The sequence below is a fragment of the Sinocyclocheilus grahami genome, unplaced genomic scaffold (genome assembly GCF_001515645.1).
Source record: "Sinocyclocheilus grahami isolate Dianchi unplaced genomic scaffold, SAMN03320097.WGS_v1.1 scaffold706.1, whole genome shotgun sequence".
Lineage (NCBI taxonomy): Eukaryota > Metazoa > Chordata > Actinopteri > Cypriniformes > Cyprinidae > Sinocyclocheilus > Sinocyclocheilus grahami.
Genome location: NW_015505885.1, coordinates 854,241 through 874,073, shown reverse-complemented (window position 1 = coordinate 874,073; position 19,833 = coordinate 854,241). Strand labels below are relative to the sequence as shown.

The following is a 19,833-nucleotide window of genomic DNA, read 5'->3' as shown; positions in this document are numbered from 1 at the left end:
TAAATGAATCAGCCATTTGAACGAATCGATTGAATGAATGATTCAGTGACAAAGACAGTGACTTGCTGCCACCTACTGGTGGTTTCAGTGTAATTTTAAAGTATAAATTGAGTCATTTAAATTTAATATTTCTACATTCAAAACTTTATATTTAAAACATTAATTTCATAACATTGTTATTATGAAATACATTGAGTCTTGTCAAAAAGTCTGTAATGCCACATCTGTGCTCTTCTGTGCCATGCAAAGATGAATTGTTGATGCTGATTTAATTTGACTAGTAGGTTAACTTATTCTTCCTGATTGTATCTTATTATTTTAATTGAATTTATTGGTTTTAGATTTATAAAAAATTTTTGGCACAAAAGATGGCGTACATTTAATAAAGTCAAAGGCATTACAAAGGTTTAAAAAAAAACTTTTAAGGAGTCAAATATCGCCTTATAATAGGAAGGTTAATTTCTGTCATTCATCAGAAGTTGTTCCCAATTATTTAATTTTTTTTGAGCAGGAGCACAAGTGCTCTTGAAAAGAAATGTAAGCGGCGTAGAGAATGTAATGTTACCTTTTAAAAACGAATTGTAAACGTTTATGCAAAGTGTAAACTATTAAATATAATCTACAAATCATGCAGTACTGTACCACTAAATAAGAAGTGTTTTGAGGGCTTAGCTAAACAGGCCAATTAGAGACGATTACTAATTCAGATTTTTTATTAAATCATTCTTTCATTTCACTAATTAATCTTCTTTTCTTTTCTTTTTTTTTAAGAAAAATGGGTCATTAATGATGCTTACATTATAACGTGCAAATTCACACACACAACGTATCTTTCATTTGGCCAGAATTGTCTTAATATCCAGGAAGGTTTAGATAAAATATGAAATAAGTTATTATAGATTATTAAGGGTTTTATAATTAAATACATCTGAAAGGTAATCTAAAATTACCGTTATTAAATGGTACCCCCCAGTGAATTTTGGCAAGCAATGTCGGGGAAAGTTATTTTTGAAAACGAATGCATTACAATATTGAGTTACTCCATAAAAAGTAACTAATTATGTTAGTTACTTTTTATGGAAACTAATGCATTGCATTACTTTTGCGTTACTTTTTGTCACCTGAGCTTGGCTTGCTTATTTATTTTTAATAACAGAAATCCCAAAAGTTATATTTTTGGCAACTGTAAAGTTTCTTTCACACCAAAAATGAAATTAATTGGCTTCAGATTGACGGATGTGCCTCTGCACCTTTCTCCCTGTTTCTCTCAACACAGGGTTAGGGGAGGTGTCAGTAAATAAATGTGAAAAAGTAACTTGTCACTTATTTTTAACTTGATAAGTTAATAACACTTGATATTTTCTTGTAAATTGTAAAAAGTAATGTTACTTTTACTAGTTACTTGAAAAAGTAATCTGATTACGTAACTCGCGTTACTTGTAATGCGTTACCCCCAACACTGCTGATATAGAAATAGATATATAGATATATATATTAAAAATGCTTTCAAAAATGTAAACTGTATCAAAGTAACTTTACAGTTAAGTATTTGTATGTAAACCTTCATTGAAAAAAGCCTCAATATGTTGTCTGTAAGCCCTCAGCGATCAAAGCAAAGGTGACTTATTATTTTTAATAATTTATTAGGCTGTTAAAATGGAATTCAAATGAATTAGCCTAAGTGTCTGTCATTATAACAACATCTTTATTTCCATAAATGTAAAATAACTGGACACATTTCTGTCCAATTGCGTCTACTCCCTTCGCTTTTATGGAGTTTAAACTTGACTTTCGGAATCACTTCAAATAGATCATATGAAGTCCAATTAACTTATTACTGTGTTGTACAAAATTGGGATGCAGCCATTGAACGAATTTCAAGTGGATTTAATTTTTATTTTATTTATTGTTTTACAGTGAAAGTACATTAAAAAGTGTACATTTTGAACTGTAAACTATTAGCATGCATCATACATGTCCGAAGAATCAGGTGCATGGTGTATGTATGTATTTACTTATTTGTTTGTTGATTGATTGATTGATTGCAACTATATTGACAAAACCTTATTTTAATAAAAAAATCATTTTTATGCCCCACAGGAAAAAGTCGAGTTTGGAGAAGTATAACAGCAGCAGCTGAGATTTAGACCTGCATGTGTGATTTCTGCCACGGTGTTAATGCCACCAAATCCATGCAACTTCAATGATATAAATATCCTTTTTTGGAAGCTGCATCCAAAATTCAGTCTCAAAATCTGAGTGGGCCTGTGTGCTTCCTCAAGGGCGTGACACTAGTTATGCACTACCATTAATCAGGAGTGTATGCAGCATTGCTTTATACTGTATGGCCACAAGAGAGAGTACTTGTGCTGTAAGCGTGTGTAAAATATTCATTTTAAAAGATGGAATTTAAGTCATTATTCGTATAGGACCAAACTATATTTTTCCGATAGTTGCACATAATTCTATATTATACTCTAAAAAATGCTGGGTTGTTTCAACCCAACTTTGGGTCAAATATGGACTAACCCAACTTTTGGGTTAAAAATGTAATAAAAAAATTTAACCCAACAGCTGGGTTAGTCCATCTTTGACCCAAAGTTGGGTTGAAACAACCCAGCATTTTTTAGAGTGTACATGTAAGGAGGCATTCAAAATTATGACATATGAAAAAATAAATATCCCTATAAATGAATTTTTGTATAATGCAATTTCGGTATTATGGGTAACACTTCAGCATTTTACAATGATTCTGAAGCATTATTTTAAAATAGAAAAAAACTGAAAATAGTTGCATGAATTACTGTATTAATATTTCACAATATTACTGTTTTACTGTAGTTTTTAACAAATCCAGTACATGCAGCCTCTGTGTGCATAAGAGACTTATTTCAAAACATTTAAAAAAATCTTAATTATTCCAAACTTGCGTGGCAGGCATGTTGCATTGTCTCACGCAGGTCTAACAGATATGCATAAATGGTGCCAGACTGACAACAGAAAAAACAAAAACACATAGAAATAACTCTCTCTCTCACACACACACACACACACACACACATTGTTGCTGGTATGTGTTGTATGTGAGGGGGGATAACAATAACATGGCTATTGTTAGTCCAGACCACAGCTGAGATAAAGGCCTTTGAAAACAAGGTCAGAGGCTTATAAAGGTAATCTAACCATTTCTCCATGGACAAACCGGAAAAGTATAGTTTGCTTGTATAATATAAATACATACAGTGGACCCAGTAAGTATCTAGGCTCCCCTCCACCTTTGCTTGCCAGTCTCTGACATCAAATGAACCCGAACTCAACCTTCTTGACACGCGAGAAGAATCCGCATTGCTTCTCACATGTCAAGCAAGTGCGTGTTGAGCGTCAGTTTACCATATTAGATGTTCTCTATTTATGTGTGTTGATCAATGTTTATATGTAAATAAAAGCCTAAATTAAATCTGTTCATCATATAAAGCAATAGTGTCTCTTCAGAAGACTTGGATTAAACCGCATGATTGATATGGATTACTTCTACAATGTCTTTATGGAGTTTTTGCAGCACCAGTGTTTTGGGTGAATAGACTCTCAGTGGACAGAAACAGAAATTTTGAAATGGAAAAATATCCACATTAGTGTTTCGAAGATGAACAAAAGTCTTATCGGTTTGGAACAACATGAGGGCGAGTGAGTAGATGATAAGACTCTGGTAACACTCTTTTGTCTCTCATGTGTTACAGGCTTTGGCATTTTCGCCTGAATCACATTCCTGTCTGGGATCTGTCAGTGGTGTTAGAGGTGCTCTCAAGCCCTTTATTATCTGTATCTGATAAGGTTTTATTGCTTGAAATGTCCTTGCTTTCGGCTTTGTTCAAGAGATTTGGTGCCTTGCAGGCCAACAGTTCAAAAGTCTTAATGTAAAATCTGTGCAATTTTGACTCATTGGTGGCACTAAAAGGCTGAGACAGACCACAGAATTGGTCAGACTGAAGCTCCAACCCTTCTCTATCTCTATGCCAATTTTCACAACTTTTTACCAAACGGTTCGAAAGTTATTATCATAAACATCAGTGCAAATTTGCCCCATTGTTGGCGCTAGAGGGTTTGAAAGAAAGCCCCGCAAAGTTGGTCAGATTGAAGCTCCAAACCTCCTCTATCACTGTGCTAATTTTCACAACTGTTTATTAAACAGTTCAAAAGTTATAGCATAAATATCAGTGAAACTCTGACCCGCTGGTGGCGCTAGAAGGTTTGGAAGACCAACCTCAAAAATGGTCAGATTGAAGCTCCAACCCTCTTTTATCTCTTTGCCAATTTTCACAACTATTAACCAAGCAGTTCTAAAACTAATAGCGTAAACATATTTGACCCATTGGTGGCGCTAGTGGGTTTGGAAGACCAACCTCAAAAAATGGTCAGATTGAAGCTCCAGCCCTCCTCTATTTCTTTAAAAACTTTTTACAAAACTGATTCTAGTTCTACAAGAAGAAGACGGAGTAGAAGAAGAACATTATAATTATGAATAGTGTTTAAGTGGGTTTAAAACCCTTTCCAACATTAACTCCTTCTGAAGGACTCTGAGGCAGCTCTTTTGACCTGCATGACAGTACCACTTCAAATCTTATGACAAAACCAGACTTTATTGACATTTATATAAGGTTGGGCATTTATTATCAATGATGTTCTTGTAATCGGTTGGCTTGAGTTTTACCAAACGGTTCGAAAGTTATTAGCATAAACATCAGTGCAAATTTGCCCCATTGTTGGCGCTAGAGGGTTTGAAAGAAAGCCCTCAAAGTTGGTCAGATTGAAGCTCCAAACCTCCTCTATCACTGTGCTAATTTTCACAACTGTTTATTAAACAGTTCAAAAGTTATAGCATAAATATCAGTGAAACTCTGACCCGCTGGTGGCGCTAGAAGGTTTGGAAGACCAACCTCAAAAATGGTCAGATTGAAGCTCCAACCCTCTTTTATCTCTTTGCCAATTTTCACAACTATTAACCAAGCAGTTCTAAAACTAATAGCGTAAACATATTTGACCCATTGGTGGCGCTAGTGGGTTTGGAAGACCAACCTCAAAAAATGGTCAGATTGAAGCTCCAGCCCTCCTCTATTTCTTTAAAAACTTTTTACAAAACTGATTCTAGTTCTACAAGAAGAAGACGGAGTAGAAGAAGAACATTATAATTATGAATAGTGTTTAAGTGGGTTTAAAACCCTTTCCAACATTAACTCCTTCTGAAGGACTCTGAGGCAGCTCTTTTGACCTGCATGACAGTACCACTTCAAATCTTATGACAAAACCAGACTTTATTGACATTTATATAAGGTTGGGCATTTATTATCAATGATGTTCTTGTAATCGGTTGGCTTGAGTTAAATCGCAGGCATTTTATGCAGGGATAAATGTTGGGGATGGGTGTACTAACTTTTTCCAGGCAGGAGATTTCTGGTTAAGCTGTAGAAAACTTTGCTGGACATGTTGTTCATCACCCTAACCCTAAATATGGACATTTTCCACGAACATTTAACAACCATGTGTGACAACACTTTGTCTTCATTTTTAACAGTGTATGTTTTAGAATGTAACGCAAACGTGTTTTTTCTTTCTTTTTTCTGATTTTTTTTTTGTTTGAAAAAGGCGTTGTGTACAGTATATCATTCACTAAATAAACGCCACTTGGTTAGGCTATTTCTTATGTAATAGCCAAAAACATTCATACTTTTTTATATACTGTAAATGGCACCCATATAAACTAACACCAGTGTCTTTAACTCGTTATGAGGTACAGAACGCGCAGTGTAAATGCGCCGATACTACTGTGCACTACGGCTATATTTAACGGCCCCTGTCGCCATAAAAGGTCGTGACAGTCGCTTGGACATTCCTGCCATCGCCAATATTATTTTTGATGTGTGGACAGCAGCTCCCGTTCACAGCGCCGCGCCAGTTTGCGTCTTTGCTTGGATTTGGATCTTGGTTGGGCTCCTGACGCGCTGCTCTGCGGTCCGGCTCTGAGCTGCTTGCAGACCTTTGGCAAGGTGAGATGATCCGCTGCGTGAACGCACGAAGCCTGTCAGGTGAAATAGAAGATGTTTTGTGAATCTTGTGGATTATACAATTCATTCTAAACCCGTAGCTATAGGAAAGACTGAGGTTAGTGCTGAACAACAACAACAAAAATAGGATTGAGTATAGATTTACTTAACTTGTCACTTTGCATGGGGTGCCAATGGGAACAGGATGCTTTCTTGATACTGATTTAATATTTAAAAAGCCGTCTGCACAGCATTTCACAGGTACAGACTATTTCCGCGATATTTAAACACCAAAGCAATTATGAAACAGCAAAACTGTACATGACAACATGCAAACATAACATCGACCATAGTTTTGGCCAATGGAAAATAATATAATGAATAAACTGTTTTAAATTATACCATAAATGCGTGACAACTTAACATTAAAAATATTGTCCTGAGAATAGTGTAACCCTGCAGTCACTATTTCATTAAAAAGTTCACTGTTGTCATAACACTAGCTGGTTTTATTGTATTTGCTAGAGCTAGAGCTGCTGATATATATATATAATTATAGGCTACTTATATGCATGGTAAAGCTGATGACTAAAAATTATTTATGGTTCAGAAATTATTTATGAAGGCTGAACTTTGTATATATATTTTAAGTCAGATTGTATTGCCGTAAAAAAAAAATCAACAAAAACAAACAAACAGAGTTTTTTTTATTAAACAATGTTAATGGAATTCCAAAATAAAAATGCACCAGCTGACTAGTTTGAAAAATTGACTGTGATGTTAAAGCACTGATAAATCCTGCCTGTGAAATGATTACTGACAAATCACTGGGTGTAATACGCATATTTAATGTGTTGATAGAAAGTTTTGAATCTTCTGACTAAAAGAGCTTGAGAACTGAAGACAATGTCAGGATCGATACCGTTCTACCAGAAACACCACCGCCATTATGATCGCGGCTACCGTAGCCGAGAGACGGAGTCTGCTATCAGCCAATACCAGCAGAGCTCTAATACTTACTCTTCACATAGCAGCAAAAGCACCAAGGGGTAAGAGAGCATGGCGAGGTCCATCACATCAACAGTAAATCCTTCCCAGTCCCATAACCTGAACTCATTCCAGCAGCCAGCTCTTCCTGATGCCTTATAATACACTTATCCTTCACCCGAACACAAAAATGACCCACTACTGTTGTCCCTCTTGTTTTGTCTAATCTGTATTTCAACCAAAACCATCCTTAAAACATGCCGTTTATATGTGTTTTCTGCATGCAGTGTGCTTGTTGTTGACACTGTTGACAGATCACACTCACTTCATGATATATGGGTTTGGTATATTGGCTTTACCTTTGGCATATTGGTGTTTTGTTTTGTTTTTTTACAGAATATTGTCATTGGAGTTGGGGAGGGGGAATCGCAATATAGAGGACTTTTGGTTGAGTTTTAATGACTGACAGTCAGACATTTACAGTATTTACCACTTAAGTTTGGTTCCTAGAGTGCTTCTTGATTCAAAACTTGCTGTGAATCTTTTTAAGCCTTTCTGTGGTTTGGATTTGTGCCTGTATTTAGTTTGATGTACTCCCTCTGGCTCGTTTTTTGTCCCGGCAGTTGCTTACTGGGTCACTCTGAATGTCAGAGCGTAAGTTGTGTGTCTTGTAAAGGGACTAATGTAACTGCAGCCTCAAGAATCTTACAGCAACTTGCACAAATTGAAATCTTGCAAGGCTCAGTCATGATTTAATTAGTTTCTTCAACACTTGGTTTCATGTCGTAATATAAATAGCATTCATAACATAACTCGCCACTTCATTTGGTGTTCTTGACGTCATGGTGTATTTATAGAGGCTACAGAAGTAGATGTTGTTATGTGTGTCACATGCATTATGCATTTACATTTGCGCTGTGTGTATCTGTGTGGGATTTAGAGTTAAAGAGAGAGCAGATGCTGAAAGTGTATTTGATTAGATTCTTATAGCACAATGAAAACCGTCTTAATAACATACTCGCAGAGTTCACTTTTTTATCTAGACACAGACACAAGGTGCCAACAGGCTGCCAATGCATAATTTTTATTTAAATACATGAATGTTTTCCACTATATCGTATCAAAAAAATGGTCAATTACTTAAATTCAAAGGATAAAAAGAATAGATGCAAATGAAACGGTCTCCTTTTCAGAGTTGCATAGATACCCACTATCTTCTCTTCCTATAGTTTTGCAGTCGGATATCCATATTGTTCAGTTAGCCTAAAATTTAGCACCTCCACTTGCAGAGCAGGAACAGAATGAGACATGTAAACAATTTTTGTGAGAGAAATGCAATGTAAAAATATGGCTATCCTGGGTTTTAATATAGTTTCAGAATTCATTTAGTCTTTTTTTGATAATTGTGCCAAATAAAATAACAAGAAAAGATAACTAAATGAAGAAAACAAATAAATGATCAAGTTTAACAAGTTAATTAAGTGTTCTTTTCTTTCCTCTCTATTCTAGACTGTTATCCTCCAAATCTGACAACTGGTAAAATTGGAAAGTTTGTACATTAGCAAAACTTCTCAAACTTTTTCTTGAGATTGAATAAATATAAATGTAAGGTTGTGTTGTGTTATTGACCACTTGTTTTCCAAATCCATCCAATCCAAAGTTAGGGTGACTATGCATCCTCTCTTTTTTTGCCTAAAATGTCCAAGTTTGTCTTTGTTTTCCTTTATTGATGTGCTCTCTACAGTCATCAAACATTATATATATACACGCATATTTGCATTGCTTTGTCCGTTCTCTGTAGATCCCGCCTTCTCACATGCCACGATTGGTCAGTTATGTAGAATGCCTGCACGCTATTGGTCAAACTACACTCTCAGAAAAAAAGGTACAAAAGTTGTCACTGGGGCGGTACCTTTTCAAAATGTACACTTTTGTACCTTTTAGGTACCATTATGGACTCTTTTGGTACAAAGGTGTGCCTTTTGAAAAGGTACCACCCCAGTGACAACTTTTGTACCGTTTTTTCTGAGAGTGTACTTTTCACATTTACTCACCGACAAGTATGAAAACAATAGGAAAACAAAGAAAAAAACCCCGGACATTTTTGGCAATTTAGAAAAAGAGGGTGTGGATTGCATAACCAGGATACACTCTTCAAAATAAAGGTTCCTAAAGAGAAAAGTGTTCTCAGTGATGCCATATAATAACCATTTTTGGTTTATCCAATGAACCTTTTAATTGTAATTTAACAATTCTAAAAAGAACCATTTTTCTTAGTGTAAAGAACATTTGAAAAAAATCCAAAGAATCTTTTTCCACCGTAAAGAACCTTTTGTGGAATGGAAAGATTCCATGGATGTTTAAGATTCTTCATGGAACCATCAATGCCAATAAAGAACTTTTATTTTTAAGAGCGTACAGACAGATCTGTCCTTTGGCTGTTATCATTTTGTGGACAAATGCTCTGAATGCTAAACACAGAGCTTGTTGAAACAGTTGTTTTTAGCCTGAACAGATCCCGCTTTTATGAGCTGCTGTGCTGTACAGGATTAAAGCAGGATATGGAGTGTCACAGGATGGCAGGTTGGCTCACAGGCTTCAGTTTCTGTGCCATTAATCATGTTATCCAATGATACACATGCTCCCAATTGTCTTTGCTAAATGTGGCAAACTGAAAGTTTTTCCATGCTAGGGGAATACAGTTTTTGTCCAATCCCAGTCTTAGTTTTGGATCACTTTAACGGTCCTAAGTGCTCCCCACCCTCTCTCTCCTGAACTCTTGAATGTCTATTTATACACACACTTGTGAGAGGCCTGGAGAAGATAGTGATAGGTGAAGGATATATGAAGGGTGTATGTCATCTAAAGGCATGAGTGTAATGACGGACCAGAAGCAGAGGAATCAGGATGTAAACGCACTATGCAAACACACACACACACACACACACACACACTATGTAAATCCGAGCAGTATAATCCAAAGAGCAAGTGGGATGGTAATACACACAAAGGAGCAGGGAAACAGGGCTCAGATTTACAGTCTAATGGAAAACAAGACTTGACGGTCAAGTTCAAGTTCTTCCTTAAATTTATTTCACATTGAATATCATGCTGAATATCTATGAACTCTTGTGAGAAAGAAGTACACTCTAGCATACTTTTAAAAACAGTACTTATTACAGAAATAATATATTTTAAAAGAATATACTTAAGTATGAACTCAGTGTAATGCTTTTGGAGACTTTTGGAGACTAAATTAATATGTATTATAGCTCAAATTTAGATTAACTGCAATTAGCTGAACTTTAGAGTGCTTCTTTTGACCCACTTAAGTAGGACTTAATAGCATCTCTATATGCAATTTCATTATTACTTCTATTGTCTTTGAAATAATTAAAAGTGCATTGCCGAAAATACTGACAAGCATTTATGGTAAATTAAAATGTATTTTAATGCCATTTCTATTGAAACTTGTATGTCATGTATTTAAATATATTTGTAGTTACACATTTGTAATTATCAAATTGTAATTTAGTACAATTAATATATATATTAAATGTAATATTAATCATCAAGTGCTTTATGTTAGTCAACATATCAAAATATGTATTTATTTAAAGCACAGCAAAAGATTATAAAAACATGATGTTTATTAAATGTAATGATTAAATGTACTTGAAGTAAATTTTTATTTGACATTATTACAAAGGCCCTTTAAAAAAAGTGTACTTAAGAAACATGATGTAAAATGCACATTAAGATAAAACTTAATTTTGACGTCATTACTTTATTAAAAGTGTACTTAAGTGTGTTAAGAAACAGTCATGAAAGTGTCTCTCTTTAAGTCACTTAAGTGGCCTTTTATTTTATTATATTATCTGCAAGTAGAGTTTTAAAATATATACTTCTAAAATTGGACGTACACTATAAGTGTGAATTTAAAACAATTAAGTGCACTTAAGGATTGAATATCCTGTAACTATATCCTGAAATATGCTGTTTTTTTGTTGATTTGTTTAGTAAGGAGTAGAAAAAAAATCTCAAATGTTTTTTTTTTGGAGATTGGGCACTAAAAAGCATCCCATTGAAAGACAGTGAATGTGAAAGTTTATAGATAGATGTAAGAGTGTGTATATAGGAGGTTGTAGATCCAGTGCCTTGAACCGGACGCAAGGTTCTACTACTCCATACTTTTGAGCACTGAGGAAGCTTTTATTGGTGATTTGTTGTAATTCAGGACCACTGAGGTGATTAACCTCCTTCCCACTCACTCCCTTAACTATCTGCAATCTTAGACGTTTTTCAACCTAACATCTTTTCTTCATGACTCCACACCCCTTCTAAAACTCATAATAGCGTGTGAACTAAGTGCTGGATACTCACACGTGTGTATATGTTGCAATTTCTGCACCATTGCAGCATCAGAGCTGCCACATACATGGCTCTAGATGAGGGTGGGCTGAGCCCTCTGCCCAAGAGAGCCAAACCAACCTATCTGGCCATGGACAAGGAGAACCAGATCATCGGTTATGTGGTGCCCATCTTCAGGGGCAGGTAAAGAAACAATCTGGGTTTTGTTAGTGTTGGAAAAAACACATGCAGCTGTTCCATACGTCATGTTTTCTATTGTTAGCATGTGTTTGGTATTAGTAAGCACTTCAATAATATCCTATTTATAGCCCTATACACTTACAATGAAAAAAAAAGTCTCCACATACTGTATCATTTTACAGTCAGATCCCATTGAAGAAACGTTTTAGCATTGTTCTTTAACTGTTGTGAAAAGAAGTACACTTGAGCATACTTTTAAAAAGTACTGAAATAACATTCTGTAAAAGAACATACTTAAGTGCAAACTGAATGTAATGTTTTCAGACACTTAACTGCATGTTAGTAGCTGCAATTAAATGAAAATGTATTATATTTTAAATTTATATTAAATGCAATTAGTTGAACTTTACAGTGTCTTTTGACCCACTTAAGTACATCTTTATATGCAATCTAATAATTACTTCTATTGTATTTAAAATCTGATTAAAGTGCTGCCGAATGCACTGACAAGCATTTATGGAACCTAAAATATACTTTAATGTCATTTCTATTGAAACCTGTATGTCATCTATTTAAATATATTTGTAATTACACATCTGTAATGATGAAGTTGCAATTTAGTACAATATATTAACTTTAGATGTAATATCGAATAACAGACTACTGTTAAAATTATATGTTCTTTAATATATCTATCAACACTTCAAATAAGTGCACTTCTTTAAAACATGATAAAAGATTATTAAAACATTAAAAATATCCTTTCAATTAAAATGTTTTATTTGACATTATTACAAAGTGCACTTTTTAAAAGTGTACTTAAGTGTGTCAAGAAATATAAATTCTGACGTGCTTTAGTATTTAGTAAATAAGTGTACCGTTAAGAACAACAAAAGATTACTAAAACATTATGTAAAATGCACATTAAGTAATTAAGTGTACTTCTTTTTTTACAAGGGATAGCCTTTGACGGAACATATAATTTAACATTGAGAAGAAACATGAATACTATATAGCCAGAATGGCTCTTGGTAAGAAAATTTGCTGCAATGAGCCTTTATATTAAAGGGATAGTTCACCCAAAAATGAAAATTCTGTCATCATTTACTCACCCTCATGTTGTTCCAAACCTGTATGACTTTCATTCTTCTGTTGAATGCAAAAGAAGATATTTTGAAGAATGTTGGTAACCAAATATTTGATGGTAGTCATTGACTTCCATAGTATTTTTATTTTTTTTACCAGCAACTGTTTGGTTACCAAAATTCTTCAAAATATCTTTTGAGGGTGTGTAAATGATGACAGAATATTCATTTTTGAGTGAACTGTACCTTTAAGGGTGGATGTGAGGTTGCTATAGCAAGGTCTTGGAAGTTTTCTCAAAGAACACAGATGTGATTCAATTTTTTGTTTGTAACTCTTGTGTATATGTATTGTATATGACGTAATATGTTGTATTATGCTGCACTGCTTTGTTTAAGTCAAGTGGTGTGTGAATGTGATGCAACATAATTCCCCCCTCAGTCATGAGTTTGAAAGCGGCCTATCAGACACTGAGGAAGCGCGCGCAAAAGAGAGCGCCGGGTATCTGGCTCGCCGTGACCTCTTCGCTAGAGGCATGGAGTCGGAGCGCGTCGAACACAAGTCCCGCAGAACCGTCGTGAGGGAGTCTGCAGAGCGCATCTCGCTTAGCAAGAGGGTCAGTGGAGATCCTAGTCCTGTTCCTAAACACATAACTCACTACTGCTGTTGTGGTTAGAGATTAATTATACATTTCTCTTCAACACTTCTCACTTAAATTGACATTTTAACAACTACAAACTGTTGGACTGAGCTACAACACGGCTCTCACAGCTCTCTTGCTTTATTACCCTTGTGAAAAGAAGCACATACATTAAAAGAATACTTAGTATGGAAATAATATACTTTAAAAGACTATACTTAGGTGCAAACTGATTGAAATACTTTACTACCATTAACTGCATTTTATTTGCAATTAAATGCAATTTTTATAGTTGAAATGCAAATTAAGCTGAGTACTTTTTTGACCCACTTACATGGGACTTAAGTACATCTTTATATAAACAAGCATTTATGGTAAATAAATTGTACTTTAATGTCTTTTCTATTGAAACTTGTATGCCATGTACTTAAATATATTTGTAATTACACATTTGTAAGTTGCAATGTAGTGCATACAAATATTAACTTTAAATGTAGTACTGAATAACACACTACAGTTAAAATTATAATCAAACACTTTACATGTGCTTTAGTATGTTAGTCAACACATCAAAATAAGTGTACTAAATTTAAAGCAAGACAAAAGATTGAAACAATGATTTAAAGTAAAACTTTCAATTTGACATTATTACAAAGTTGACTTTTTAAAAGTGTACTTAAGTGTGCTTAGAAACAGTCATAAACGTGTCCCTCTTTAAGTCACTTAAGTGGCATTTTATTTCATTAATATTATATTATCTGTAAATACATTTTAAAAATATATATAGTTTTAAGATTTGAAGTATACTTCAAGTGCACATTCAGTACAATTAAGTGCCCTTTTTCACAAGTGTAGAAAAGCATCACTATTTGAACAATCTTCTAACCCTGTGTACTAAACTTAAGCACATAACTCAATGGACTTCAATGGTAACTCAGATTGTACATCTGAAGGACAAAACAGTCCAAATCTGACAAAACAGTCAAAAACATCCCATACAGACATAAATTGACACTCATTCTATTCAGAAAATGAAAATTATTTTTAGTAGTGCTGCAACAATTGATGATTTATCCTTTTATAACTACAAACTCATACATGTGCAAACTGATTTTGCCCATGTTACTTAACATGAAGGTAAAATTACACATTCAGTGAATAGTTGGGAATTTTATTGTTTGAACTAATTTATTGTTCGAAGATGAGAATTTTGTTGTTTTGAACTAATTGTGCAACAGGAGATGCATTTGGGTTTGCTTTGATTGCAGGGTTTGAAGAACTCTATTAAACTCAAGCATACTGTATGTTCCCTATTTTTAGATAGAAAAAGAGCAAGAAAGTATCACGACACAAACTTTATTTAGTTCTGATCCTGGTGCCAACCAATCGTGCCACCGTGGTGCCAGATTTCAAGGGTTGTAATGTTTTATGTGGTTGTGTGGTGTGTGTTAATCTGTGGTGTGTGTTAAAGTGACTATGAAACTACTGTTGTCGACAAGTATCCTCCTCAAGGAGATTATATTTACACTGACATGACTGGACAAATAAAACCAATGACTTGTAAGGAGGCACTTGATCCTGATGAATGTTCTGTTGAACAGATTGAGTCTTAAAGGTGCTGTATGTAGGATTGACACCGAGTGGTTGAACTAGGGATTGCAGTCCAAATTCAAAGTATTGGAGCGGGTTTTTTTCACCCGGCCCCTCCTCCTCAGACTTGAGGTTGCCAGATTGAGACACCAACAGGAACGAAATGAATGAAATGAAATACGCTGTGTTTTCCGCCAACTGGCAACCCGGGGTGCCGAAATACAATTGGGTAAACTGGCAGTGGGTGGGTTTCACAAACCAAAACAAAGATCGACATTCCGGCCCGGAACGCACATTTTCAAAGAAGAATAACTTGACTGTAGCATTGTTTTTCAGATAAACAAGTATGTTAACTTAGCATGTTTCTTAAATATCTGCAAACATATTATGGTATTTTTATGCTTTAGTAGAGTCAAAAACTTACATACAGCACCTTTAATGAACACATTATGAATGCTCATCACATTTTGTACAGCTATTTTGTGAATCTGTTTTAATGGGAGAAGTCACATTCATGTTTACCATGCATTACTGTAATTCCTCTGGGTGGATTTTATCTTTGTAAATCATCTTTTGGCAAATCACCTTAACATCCCTTGTCAAAAAGAAGTTCAATTAACTGTATTAAATGTGCACTTGTAGTCTTTAAAGTATATATATATAAAAATTTCATTGCAGATAATATTAATGAAATAAAGGTAACTTAAGTGACTTTCATAAGAGACACCTACATAACTGTTTCTTACCACACTTAAGTACACTTTTAAAAAGTACACACTGTAATAATGTAAAATTAAACTTAATTTTAAATAATTATGCTTTAAAAATCCTTTGTCATGTTTTAAAGAAGTACACTTATTTTGATGTGTTGACCAACATACTAAAGCACATGGAAAGTATTTGATTATAATTCTAATTTGTCCAAATTTTTAATTGTTAAAATTATATTGTAAAATATAAAAATATCTTTTAAATGTACTATATTGCAACTGAATCCTTACAAATGTATAATTACAATAGCTCCAATAGAAATTACATTAAAGTATATTTTAGTCTATCATCAATCCTTGACAGTACATTCAGCAGTACTTTAACCATACTTGAAAGCAATAAAAGAAATTAAGAAATTACATATAAAGATGTACTTAAGTCCTACTTAAGTGGGTCATGAAAAGCACTCTTTAGTTCAGCTAACTGCAGTTAATATAAATTTAACCTATAATACATTTTCATTTATTTGCAGTTAACATGCTTTTAAGTGTCTAAAAAAATTACACTCACTTTAAGTATATTCTTTTAAAGTATAGAATTTCCGTAATAAATGCTCTTTTTAGTGTGCACTTCTTTTTCACAAGGGATAATTATGACAGAAGCAGAAATATTTAATTTGCACAAACAAGGTTAGTAAAAATTCTATCTAATCTCACGTAACATGTATAATGATTGATTCTTGTGGTTATAGTTTCAGAAGAGTGTATTTTAATGTTTATTCCATTGCAGTGCCTCGCATTTTAGATTTCCATTGTAAACAAATCTGTTGTTGTTTTTACAAATCAATGGATTGGTCGAAATATTCTCAGCTTAACTTGAATGCAGAACATTCCTTTGGGAAGTTTGCATCTTGACATAGTAATGCGTTTGGTCATAAATGCATTACATTTTTTAAAGCATGCTCGTAATGCATTTATGACCAAACAACATTGCCACTTTCTAAACATTATATGAATGGCTGCATGCCCTCAGATCCATGAGAACGAAGAGTACCATAAGCGTCTGAACGAGGACAGCCTGATGCACACGCCCGAGTTTGTGATCAAGCCACGATCTCACACTGTTTGGGAGAAACAGTGTGTGCGGCTGCACTGTACCATCTCAGGATGGCCTGAACCACGCGTTGTGTGGTGAGTTCACACGCACAAACACACATGATTACAGATGTATGATGGTTGCATTACATCAAGATTATAATGTGATAAGCAGTGTTATTTTAGTATGACTGAGACCCTATTATAGTTATTATTGATATTTTGATTTTTTTTCTGAATATTTTTACATGAGGTTTTGGGAATTTTTATGCGTTTTTGTCATTTTCATTCATTTTTTTTTGTGATTTTTATTATGTCCATGTAGTTTTTATTAATTTTTATTTCGGTTTAAGTCATTTTAGTACATAAAATTAAACTGAATTAAAAAGTTGAAATACAATTTTTTTTGTTTTATATATTTTATTCAAGTTAAAGTTGATTTTATTTCAAGTAATGAAATTGTTTTAGTTTTAGTTAACTATAATAACGTGTGACAAACACCCTGTCTTCTCCTTTTGTACTTCATTTACGTTTTCAACTAAAACCAGAAAACTTTTTATTTGTTTTGGCCGTTCATTTACATGACATTTCAGGGGCCTGAAAACCTTTGAAAACGGGTTTCAAAGTGTACGTTTTTGAAAATAAAAACATTATCCGCTCCATGTAAACTACAAAAAATGCAAATTTGTGAAACAGTGACATCAAGTGCATACATATTACATGTTCTTTACGAAGTAACATCGCCAACTACTGGCCTAGCATGCATAATGCAGCATTTCGAGTCCTTTTTAACGTGTAATAATTGTGAAATGCACTAGCAATTTCTGAGTGAGCAATTTTTTTTTCAGTGCATTTGGATTTGGATTGAGATGCTCTGGAGGATGAACTTGGCCTTCAGCCTCTACTTTTCAGTCAAAAAGCTCTGATGCACTACATTATCCCATAGTATTTCAATCTGTTCTTCTCTCTTAGGTACAAGAACAATGTTAGCATTGATCCAATGGCCAAGCCAGGGAAGTACAAAGTGGAGAGCAGCTACAGCGTCCACGCCCTGGAGATTAACAAGTGAGCGCACATGGATTTCTTCCTCTTGAAGCAATTACAGTGATATGCAGTGGTCGTGTGTGCAACATGTCTGTCTGTAATTCCAGGTGTGACTTCGATGACACTGCACAGTATCGTGTGTCGGCCATGAACAGCAAGGGCGAGACCTCTGCTTTTGCTTCTGTTGTCGTCAAAAGTAGGTTTGAAATGAATCATCCTAAACTCATCCTAATGAGAACAATAACAGTCATAGCAGCAACACTACCGGTCAAAACGTCTGGAATACTCATGATTTTGAAAGAAGTCTCTTCTGCTCAACAAGGCTGCATTTATTTGCCCCAAAATACAGTAAAAACAGTAATATTGTGAAATATTATTACAATTTAAAAATAAATGTTTTCTATGTGAATATATTGTAAAATGTTATTTATTTCTGGGATGCGCAGCTGAATTTTCGGCATCATTACTCCAGTCTTCAGTGTCACATATATTCACATAGTAAACAGTTATTTTAAATTGTAATAATATTTCACAATATTACTGTTTTTCTGCAATTTTGATTAAATAAATGCAGTGAGTATAAGAGACTTATTTCAAAAACATAAAAAAAAAAACTTAATTATTCCAAACTTTTGACCGACAGAGAACATCTAGTGATCACCTAAATCTTCACCAAAAAAGTCCTGAATTTTAGCTTATTAAAAGTATCAATACAGCATCTACCGTAATTAATACGCAGGATTTCAAGACTTCCTGTTGTCTTGAATAGATGTCCTATTAATCTATTTTAGTAATTGTAAGGTTTATTTATTTGATGTGTTGTGGTTTTGTATTCATCGCCATTACTTTGTTAAATATGTGATATATATGAAAAAGTCATGTGACTGAAATGTACCAATAGAATTTTTGAATATTGCTGACAATTTCATCACAAGCAATAGATCAAGCAAATTGTAAACTGGGTTGTTATGGTTTCAAAAGGATCATAAAAAGAACATTTTTCCAATTCTTTGATAAAACAGAAAAACAGAAGGTCTTATCATTATGTGTGATACTTCATTTAGGATTCAAAGGAGAAGTTGATGAGTCTCTGCCGTCTCCCAGACTCCGTAAGTATTTCAGAAGAAAGCCTGATACTCTTCTTTCACAGTTTCTGTAAATGTGCTTTGCTGAAGTGTGTGCAGCTGTGAGCGTGAGGCTAAAGTTTTTCATGTAAGCTGGCTAATGGCTATTTTGTTTCCGATTCGCTGGTGCAGAAAGCAGAAAGTTCGGCTTCGAAGGTAACCTTTGTGAAGGTTTTTCTATAAAGTTCTTTTAATGTTTCAGTCTCGTCTGGTTTCCCTGATCATCTTATATGCATGATCGTCTCTTCTCATTGTTTTACTCCTCTGTCTTTGTTTATTTGATGAAAATATTGTGTATAGATAACATTCAGGGTGGCTTTGACAACTTACACACAATCTGCTGGATTAAATATTGAATTGCTATTAGTCAAATATTTTTATCCAAATAAAAATTTGTTTTAAAAAGCTTACAATTAGGCCACAATTACCGTACATTACTTGATAGACTCCGTTTGGACAACAAAAAAGAACTATCAAAGAGATATTAAATGCAACTTTCTATTAATTATCACGGAAAATAATTCCATCACTTCTCATAACAGAAAGCAAACAAAAGCATGTTCACTGTAATGCACTTGCAATGTAAATCTCAACGCAATTGTACCCTTAGACGTCATTAGTGTAAACAGGTTTTTGTTTGTTATTCCGTCAATGCATATTGGCAACGCAGGAAAAAAAATTAAAAAGAAAAAGAAAAAGAAAGGTATTATGGAAGCCCATTTCCACCACAGGATAAGAAAAAAAAAGAAAAAAAAATTGTGACATTGAGAAAATTGAGAAAAGAGTTCCAACATATAAACTCAGAATTCAGAATACATTTTTTCTTGCAGTTCCGACTTCTTTCTATGAATTCTATTTTTACATCTCGCAATTCTCACTTTTTTCTCTAAATCATGATTTTAAATATCACAATTCTCACTTTTTTCCCTCTAAATCATGATTTTAAATCTTCCAATTCTCACTTTTTTCTC

At 34.1% G+C, this 19,833-nt stretch overlaps 1 protein-coding gene across 1 annotated transcript in view; it reads left to right on the top strand.

Annotated features, from left to right (window-relative positions):
* The first annotated feature begins 5,902 nt into the window (after positions 1–5,902).
* LOC107559932 (myomesin-1) overlaps positions 5,903–19,833 on the top strand; it is a 34,313-nt gene continuing 20,382 nt past the window's right edge. Inside the window, exons 1-9 of the mRNA XM_016243960.1 lie at positions 5,903–6,041; positions 6,900–7,087; positions 11,445–11,579; positions 13,101–13,275; positions 16,633–16,790; positions 17,667–17,759; positions 17,846–17,934; positions 18,803–18,847; positions 18,995–19,018. Of these exons, the coding sequence (XP_016099446.1) occupies positions 6,945–7,087; positions 11,445–11,579; positions 13,101–13,275; positions 16,633–16,790; positions 17,667–17,759; positions 17,846–17,934; positions 18,803–18,847; positions 18,995–19,018 (862 nt within the window). The 5' untranslated portion in view covers positions 5,903–6,041; positions 6,900–6,944. The remainder of the gene's footprint in view (positions 6,042–6,899; positions 7,088–11,444; positions 11,580–13,100; positions 13,276–16,632; positions 16,791–17,666; positions 17,760–17,845; positions 17,935–18,802; positions 18,848–18,994; positions 19,019–19,833) is intronic.